Genomic DNA, 9531 nt, shown 5'->3' on the forward strand with positions numbered 1-9531 from the left:
AGGGTGCCAATAATTGTGGAGGGCACTGTACATCCTAATACGTCACCATAGTGCAAAATACCATGATTATACTGAAAGCAACAAATTACTTCAAATTAGTGAAAAATGGTAGAATAAAGGACATGTACTCCTAATATGATAGCCCTTGTAATAAAAAAGACTTGAGTGTAATATCCTCCTTACTGTAATCTATATGTTTTGAGTAGGTGCTGCATTAATGCAGTATAAACAGAGTACAGGTGTTTGCTATGAACACACACGCACGCATGCACGCATGCATGCACGCATACACATGCAGATACACACCACATGAACACGCACGCACACATGCACATGCACACGCACAGGCACAGGCACAGGCACACGCACACGCACACGCACACGCACACGCACACGCACACGCACACGCACACGCACACGCACACGCACACACACACACACAAACACAAATGAATCAATCAAGACAAGAAAAAATGCATCACAGTTCCACTGTAACTGACACACACACACACACACACACACACAAACACACACACACACCCATGCCCAGCAGGTCAGAGTCATAAAAGCAGCGCATAGGTTGCCGACTGGGCAGCACTGAACTGAACTTCCTCTGACGTAACGGGGAAACACCCTAGATTCTGCCTCTGTGATGGAAAAAAAGATGGAGTGTGTCATCTGAGATCTGTCAGCTAATCTTCAGCGAATCAACAGCTATTCAGGAAAGCCACACACACCTCCTGTGCCTTTCTCAGGAAATGGTGTGTGTGTGTGTGTGTGTGTGTGTGTGTGTGTGTGTGTGTGTGTGTGTGTGGCTAGTCTTGAAATAGGCGATATGAGAAAAAGCTCAGTTTTGAAAATGTTGAAAATTCTGAAATTCTGAGTAGAAACCAAGCCAACTAATGGAGAACAGAGAATGGAAAGAGTGAGAAATAGAGAAAGTGTCATTATGAAAGAAATTACGTAATCAACTTCTAACATCAATCAGGATGTTGCAATGATGAAATCTTTAGACAAGCCCAGTAGACTCAGAACCCTCGCACCAGCGTGTCATGACATCCTATGGCATTACTATTTTTAGGACCATAGTTGCACTGAATGATACGTGTTTACCATACACAGACAAAAATGCCAGAAATGCTTTCTGCAACAAGCTATTAGGAAAAGAGTAAGGCCAATAACCAAACATCCACACAGTAGTCATATGCTGGAACAAAGATGTTACTTTCACTTTCATATCAGAATAAATTCATCCTGAGTAACTGAGTTGCACAAGAGCTGAATGAAGTTTAATCCAGGACATTTGGCTGGTCAGCAGTTTAACAGTTGAAATCTTTGACGTAGTAGTCTGGGTAAGCGCCCTCTCGGTGTGACTTGGAACATGAAATATCTTTTTTGGGTGTTTTAACATACAAAGACGTTTACAACCTCAGTGTTACATGCCTAAGAGGTATTTATTTACTTATGATTGGCAGTGCATTCCCCCTGTGTTGCCATGGAGTCTACTTACTTACTTGAGAGTTGAGTCATCAGGTTGCAGACACAGACATAAGCCAATACACTGGAATTTAGATGTACCTTTCATGCATGGCCTGTATTTAAAACAGTTGAATGTGACTTTAAAGAAAGTATTTTTTAAATGAAATTACATTATAAATGAACTTATTGAAATTAATTACATTTTATTATTGATTAAAGCTGAATCAGTAGGCAAAGGAGAAGGTGCTGGGGATGACAGAGCTCCCTGGGCCTCCACGTCAAAACTAATATTTGTACATAACCATGAGAGTAAGGATTAATATGAGGAATGTAATAGTGTCCCTATAAACACATTCTATGTATTAAGTCAGTTCATTTGGAGTAATTGCCTCAGTATCTGACCTTGCAAGATGACATCAAGGGTAATAAAACATTGTATTGGGGATTTTGGAATAATATATTGGAATGTATGGATTATTAACTAAATGTGTCGCTCATTTGACATGCATTTAGGCTATCTATGAATATACATATAGGGTACATTTGAATTTACTATGGATATCAAAATATCGGGTTCAGTCATTACCATCTATGAAATACATCTAGAAGGTAAGTTACAAAAATAGATTTACACGTAAAATTAGTCACTGTTACAAATTCTTAAAATCCAGCGTCACCAAACAGGAGGATGTAGCCAGACTGGAAATGTTGGGGGCGGCTAGGCAGGAAGTTCCTAACCTATAAAGCCTTTAACAACTTCTGATCATTAGAAGTCAATGTCATTACATCGAGTCGTAGGGGTCAATATCGCAACACTGATACAGATACAGTTACTATGAAAATCAACATCTCCATGTGCTTCGGTATGTAAAAGTTCAATGGGCTTGTTAACAGGTTATGGATGAACCTCAATCATGCCGTTTTCATGGAGCAGCATTTGCAGCAACAATGCTTCTATTTTATTCTAATTAGTTTCCGTTTATTACTTTATATTGGTAATGCTTATTCTAATTGCACACTAGTCTAGTGCTCTGAATAGGACTTAAATGTGTCTTGCATGGGATAGGCTGAGGAGACGTTTCCTTTTTTCCCAACATCCAACCGGTGTCGAAGGACTTCCCTCGCATGTGACATTGTAATTCACCACTCGTATTGCATTGTAATTGTACCACTCGTTTTCTCCAGCAGTCCAACTGATTTTGTGCGCCTTATCGAGGATTGCAAAGCCGGCACCGATCACGACAACGACCAACGCCATGGACGACGACTTCAACAACACTGTAGACACCAGTTGGAGTTTAATGAAGAAAGTAATTGACGATATTCCAGGAACCCACGAGGCGTGCATTGAAGTAAGTGCATTACACGCTGTCAAGTGCTGGCGCTACGAGCGTACACGATAACGTTTTTTATTTTTAAAGAATGTCTTTTTGGGGGGGGGGGGGTATTTGAAATCTGATTGTAATACTGGCAGTTGGTTAAGATGAAGATTTTAAGTTAAATGTTCTGACCCAGAGACAATTATAACAATGAGAACTAACAACATAACATTTCCTTCGTTGTAAACACAGCAAAATGACATCAGAGGAACATGCACCGTGGCTGAGTTTTATACGGGCTGCATGTCCATTTGTAGACAGCAGTGATCGTTCTAGTCTTCTTTAAAGATCTTGGAAATGATCGTGGCTTGTCTGTATCTTGTCTATGTTTCAGAGCATGACCCTTGATGCGAACGATGACCTCTCAAAGTGGGAGTACATTGCCGGAATCACGGGCATCCCATCAGCACCAAATATCACTCTGCCATCCACCAGTGTATCTGAGGTGAGTCTCTCCCGTGCACTTGTCCCTGAAATGAACATGGGCGTTTTACCTGTTTCAGAAACCTACGTTTTCGGCAAAGCTTTGTGTTCCAGACCCAATGGCTGTTTCATGACAAAAACAAGTAGAATAATATTTAAAATGTTGCCTGACTTACACCGTATTAAGCAAAGTAAAAGTTAGTGTGATGAAAACCTCACTATGGCCCTCTGTGTTTGGAAAAGACTTTATCTCAGATCCTGTCGGGTCTGCGAGTTCACAAAGGGGTTCTGGAAGCTGTCAGAGACCGCCTGTCCAGCCCAGGACGTGTGAAGTCTCTCTTGGCCGACCTGGAGGATCTGCTGGTCCAAATCAACAAGGTAAGGCTATGGTCTTCCCCTCAGTCTATAGCAAACATCCTCTGAGATTCTTCAGAATGAAGAGTGCGTTACAAATCAAATGAATTATTAATATTATTATTAAATGTGGCTTATTTACCCTAGAAAATCTATCATCTATCATTCCACAAATACTCCGCATTTAAAGGTGCAATCGTTTTTTCTGTCCAATACGAAAATTGTTTGACATTTCAAACGTATTATCTATACAATGTTAATTTGAAGACAGTGGTCTCAAACATTTCTGTTCATTCATGTATTTTGACTGTGTGTTTCAGATTTGTAAGTGTTTTTCTTTAGATTTCTGTGACAATACAAAAGGAAAATAAGCTGATTAAAGCCTGATCCAATGAATGAAAAAAATTGGCATATATTAACTTTTTATTGTCATTGGTATTTTAGAGTGACATGAATTTTGTAGATCTGGAAAAAACAAATATTTAGACAAAAGCAAACAAAAAACAACATATCGCAAGTTTAAGGCAGGATATTTCTTGTCTGAGTTTGAGATGATGACCTACTCCCGTAGGGCTGTCTGCTGTTATGTGGATGTGTCATGATGAATGAGATCAGGTGATGGTGATGATCTGTGGCTGTTAACCAGTCATAAGGTTGTGGTCAGATGTTTTAGAAGCTACAACACTTGTGTCTGAGTGTGTGTGTGGTTGTGATGTAATCAGCGGCATTACTAGTGCCTGTGTGTGTGGTTGTTATGTAATCAGCATCTTTACTTGTGTGTGTGTGTGTGTGTGTGTGTTTGTGTGTGTGTGTGTGTGTGCGTGTGATGTTAAGACATGTCATGGTGCTCAAACAGGTTTGTAGGGAGTAGGAAATCTGAAGGATGGCAGTGTGTGTGTGTGTGTGTCTGCACATGCAGTGTTAATCGAGAATGTTGGATGCTAAATCCAGAGGATAATAAGATTAATAAGGAATAAGGGGATTATTAAAGAATTAGGGGATTAATAAGGAATGTTGAGAATGACAGAAATGGGAAGAGGTAAAGATTGGGTGAATTCCAGATCACCATTCAAAGCTAAGAGCTGGAATACTATGAGCCTCATGCTAACAGATAGAGCTGGAGTGCTATGAGCCTCATGCTAACAGATAGAGCTGGAGTGCTATGAGCCTCATGCTAACAGATAGAGCTGGAGTGCTATGAGCCTCATGCTAACAGATAGAGCTGGAGTGCTATGAGCCTCATGCTAACAGATAGAGCTGGAGTGCTATGAGCCTCATGCTAACAGCGCTGTTTCTCTCTCAGACACTGCAGTATCTCAATGTCCAGCCTCCGGTTGAGCCCGCCGCGCTGAACATCTCTCAACTCACCGACTACCAAGTCCAGGTGATGACGCACGTGACCCTGGCACGACTTCAGCGCTTCGGACAGGAAGCCTTCCGCTTCCTCCGCAGCCTTTTGCCCAATGACCCCTAAGGTCAAAGGTCAACCTGGGAAAGATGAAGACACCTGACTCTACTACAAATGACATAATTGTATTTATTTATTTCGTTTTTTCTTTCGGTAACACTTTCTATGAAGCCTGCCTCTATTATATATATATTACAAGGGCAATCATACTGTCTTAAAAATAAGCTATAAGTCATTGTTGCACTCATTATAACTATGTGTATGTCTTCATATACTGACATTTGACAGATACACGCACTAATGCATTATAACCATTTATAATTCACTAATTTAATGTATCTTAAAGGTGGTTATGAGTGGTATTGTGAAGAAATCACACATAGTTATAATGAGTGCTACAATGACTTATAGTTACTGTAATGCCCTTATAGAGTCTTATAGATGGAGGCTTCATAGGAAATGTAACCATTTTTTCTATTTAATTTAATTTAATAATTTTGGTACTTATTTCATATTTTCTAATTTATTACATATGTATTTAATGACACGATATTTTTATATGAACAAAATATATTTATTTTTGTACTACGACAGTGGTTCAGGAGGTAGAGGTTGTTTAGCAATTGGAAGGTTGCTAGTTCGATGTTGCATAGTATCCCCCGCCATTGGTGTGTGAATGGGTGGAGAAGTTGTGAGGCATTTACATGTAAAGCGCTTTAAGAGCTCTATGAGTAGAAAAGCGCTATATAAATGCAGTCTATTAACTTCACCTCTTTAGCCAACATATAGACTACTGTTATGTATCATGTTGATATCATTCTATATGTTTATTATTATATGTTTACAAGTACAGCAATTAACACACGAACGGGTAAACTTTCAATCCTTAAACTGTTTGAATAGGGAAAGCTTTCTAGGTACAGGTATATTCTGGAACGGCAATATATTATATACCAATAATATTTCTAAGAGTATTTAATTGTGAACTATGTATGCCTACTGAGTTGTTCTTAGAATGCTAGGATAACCTAAACGAAAATAATTTAATTTAATAATTGATAATTTGAATGCATTTGTACTTCTCATTGTACAAGGTATATTATGTATGTTTTTTTTATACATCATCTTTGTAATGTTTTACTTTGTAGAAGAGGTACGACTTGATCAGTTATAAACAGACTAAACAAAATAAAGACTGTTATGATACTACCAAGTATTGTCTGTATTCACATTAATTAGCTAGATTCCAAGCTCAAATTCTGAGTATTTGACAAGTTTTCTTCTTTTTCTCAACGATAGTGGCAAATCAGAACTGAACTCTTTGCGATTTCTCTCTGTTTTAGAATAACAGATTACAAATCGCAGAAATTATATCTGTTGCCTGGAACTGTAAATGTACATCAGATGGGATGAATAATAGCCAATCTGGGAACCAAACTACAGATTGTAGAAAACCTGGGCCTATTAGTGCCAAAGTCACATCCAACTGTGTTTCACTATTTCACAAGAAACTTCAAATGCAACACAGGGTAATACTATGATGTTGGAGCTGTCTAAAATGGTAAATCAGGTAGATGGAAAAACCTAGTCTGCGTATCAGCTGACTGGACCAAGCCTAGTTCACATCTCATCATCAGCCACAGTCAGATTCTACCGTTATTATCTTTTCTCAGCTGTACACAAGAAAAAAACCTCCATTACTTCCACCCTCTCATCTCCTCTCCGGATCTCAAGGCTGATGGCATCATCCCATGACAAGCTTCAAGTGTCACTCGATGGAAAGTCTATAAGGACATAGTTCATCGGCACACTCACTTCCTGGGTGGAGCTCTGCTGTTGGTCCAGGAGAAAAATAAAACCAAAACTGGGAACTTCTGCATTGCCTTTCATCAGAGTTGTATTCCACACTAATACTCCATGAGTGACACAGAGGGCAAGGGAGTGCTTACTCATTCATTTATTCAGCGACGAGACCGTGTCTGGTTCTGCTTTTGCTTGAACTTCGACATGCTGGTACAAGCGGAGATGATCGAGGAATTCTTTGAAGATTTGCTTAGAGGAAGCTTCAGCCAAAGTCAAGTCACATCACGAATGCACTGTCATATCCTACGCCTGTGTTTAATCTCAAGCACACACACACGCACACACACAATGCTACAATGTCATCCTATGTAGCAATGTGCTCCATTTTTAGGTTATATCTTTATAGGTTACTTGTTTTGGTATCATCTTTAAATTCATTTTTATCGTAGATGGTCATGTGAAGAACAGACCTGTCGTTCCCTTAGCTGTCCAAGCTATGCACTATGAAGTTCTGTGCTCCTGGATATACTGTATGTAAGGAAAGCTGTCCAGGCTATGCACTATGTAGTTCTTTGCTCCTGGATATATGTAAGGAAAGCTGTCCAGGCTATGCACTATGTAGTTCTTTGCTCCTGGATATATGTAAGGAAAGCTGTGCAGGCTATGCACTATATAGTTCTGTGCTCTTGGATATATGTAAGGAAAGCTGTCCAGGCTATGCACTATGTAGTTCTGTGGTCCTAGATATAACCCGTAGCTGCCCAGGCTATGCACTATGTAGTTATGTGCTCCTGGATATACAGTATGTAATGAAAGTTTTCTCAGAACTCCATTGGCAACTATTTTGCCAAAAGACACCAGCTGGCATCCTAGCAAGCTTTTATAAGTGGTAGAAGTTGTTGGTTGGCAAAGTCTTTGCATGACTTTCAGATAGTTATCTTGCTCGCTTTAGACCAAAACATCTTTAATGTTGACTTTTTAATCATTTGTGTGGAGCCAGCCTCTGCACTTGAGGGACTGGATTCAAAAACATTTTTTTGCTGAAGGATGAATTGAAAATGTAATTTTTGTTGCATTTCTATTCATCTATAGACAAACAGATAGAACTTAAACTTGAATCTGATGCATAAATCTGATTTGATGCTGATACATAATTCACGCCAGACGGCAGAAACATTATGACAGTTTATTATGAAAAAGATGTTACATTAAAAAAAAGACTATACATAATTATTTTCTATCCTACACAGTCATAAAATATAAAAGGAAAAAGCTCAAATAAACATACACTCACTCTTTCACACACCAAATACAAATCATAGAAAATATGGAAAAGTTGCACATGCAAATAGTGCCTTTCATCAGGCTGTTTCATGGGCTGTTGCTCAAGTCAACTCTGTACTTAAGTTCTGTAAGATAACCAACCACCAGCATACCCGAAACCGCCACTGATACCAATCTGTCAAAACACACATTAATGCTGGATCGGCATAAAAAGGACAGTGGCTGTGCACCGTCCATTAATGCAGATCCAGCATTAATGTGTTGGAGATTAAGAGATGAATAATGAATTATGGTATTTTAATGGAATTTTAAATTTCTTTGCACATTTATAGCAATGTTTAGGCTCAAGCGGAGTTGGTGTGCATCACATACAACATGCTGATCCTTATCATGTTGGATTTGCGTGTTGGGACAACACAGTAGTCTTGCTTCCTTCTGGTTAGCTGTTCGGTGTGCCTTGCACAACTGCAGAAGAGGCTGCCTTAGTCAGCGCTTTTCTATTTCTGTCGGGCGCATAAGACATCGAGACGGGACCGCCACACGGAGACCGGAGTCGCACGCGAGAACATCTCACAGCAAGCATCCATCGCTATGATCAGTTTACGTCCACTTTACTACAGTGGATGAGTAGTCTGATACTGGAGTTCTCCTGCCTTGAGCTGCTGTCTATTTAAAATACATAGAGACTCTCTCTCACTTAGAGAGTGAGAGGAGAATCTTGCAATGATGATGTTGAGTTTGCATGCAAATGCAGACACACTCCCTAACACAAAAGCACACACACACACACACCCACACCCACACGATATAACATGGAAAATAGCTTTTATTGATAATAATATGTCTGCAGAAGTGAGGCTAAATGTTCCCACTGCTCTGCAACAGTAAGGCATACAGCCAGTCCAATCTTCACCTTCCACTCAAGGTGCTCTCAAGGCGCCCCTCTCATATGAGCAGGGGGAATTGGCATTGTGTTGACATGGCAACGACATTCCAGTCACTGTGGAAACAGGGATCAGAACAGAGCAGGTCTCCATGGAAACCTGGGTAATGTACAAAAATGTGAGCAGGGGAAGACTGGAAGAGTGATGTGCTGTCGCACAATGCCTCGGCTCAGATAACTACAGAGAGTGGGGTGAGGTGGTGGGCGGCAACTGGGGTATTTGGGTGAGAGGGCAACAGGTCCTAACTCACCACAGCCAGATAAGAGCTGCCAGACATTCGGCTCTAATGTGAAGTAAAACGGGCCCAAATCTGGGTTGGGTTCGGCCAGGGTCAACAAGCACCTGCACTAAGAGAAGATGGGCAGATAGAGATCCACAGCGGCCCTGCCCTGAGTCTGGAGTCTGGAGCCGTGTTGGGGAGGTGTGTGTGTGTGTGTGCGTGTGTGTGTGTAATCGT

At 40.2% G+C, this 9531-nt stretch overlaps 1 protein-coding gene across 1 annotated transcript; it reads left to right on the forward strand.

The window, feature by feature from the left end:
• Positions 1–2723: 2723 nt before the first annotated feature.
• Positions 2724–5109, forward strand: LOC308366575 (uncharacterized protein; the record flags this gene model as incomplete). Its single annotated transcript, XM_080840291.1, has 4 exons — positions 2724–2831; positions 3193–3303; positions 3525–3659; positions 4939–5109. Exons 1-4 carry the CDS (start codon positions 2736–2738, stop codon positions 5107–5109), a joined length of 513 nt encoding a protein of 170 aa, XP_080696417.1. The 5' UTR covers positions 2724–2735.
• Positions 5110–9531: the final 4422 nt, after the last annotated feature.

Source organism: Sprattus sprattus (assembly GCF_963457725.1).
Source record: "Sprattus sprattus genome assembly, chromosome: 6".
Lineage (NCBI taxonomy): Eukaryota > Metazoa > Chordata > Actinopteri > Clupeiformes > Clupeidae > Sprattus > Sprattus sprattus.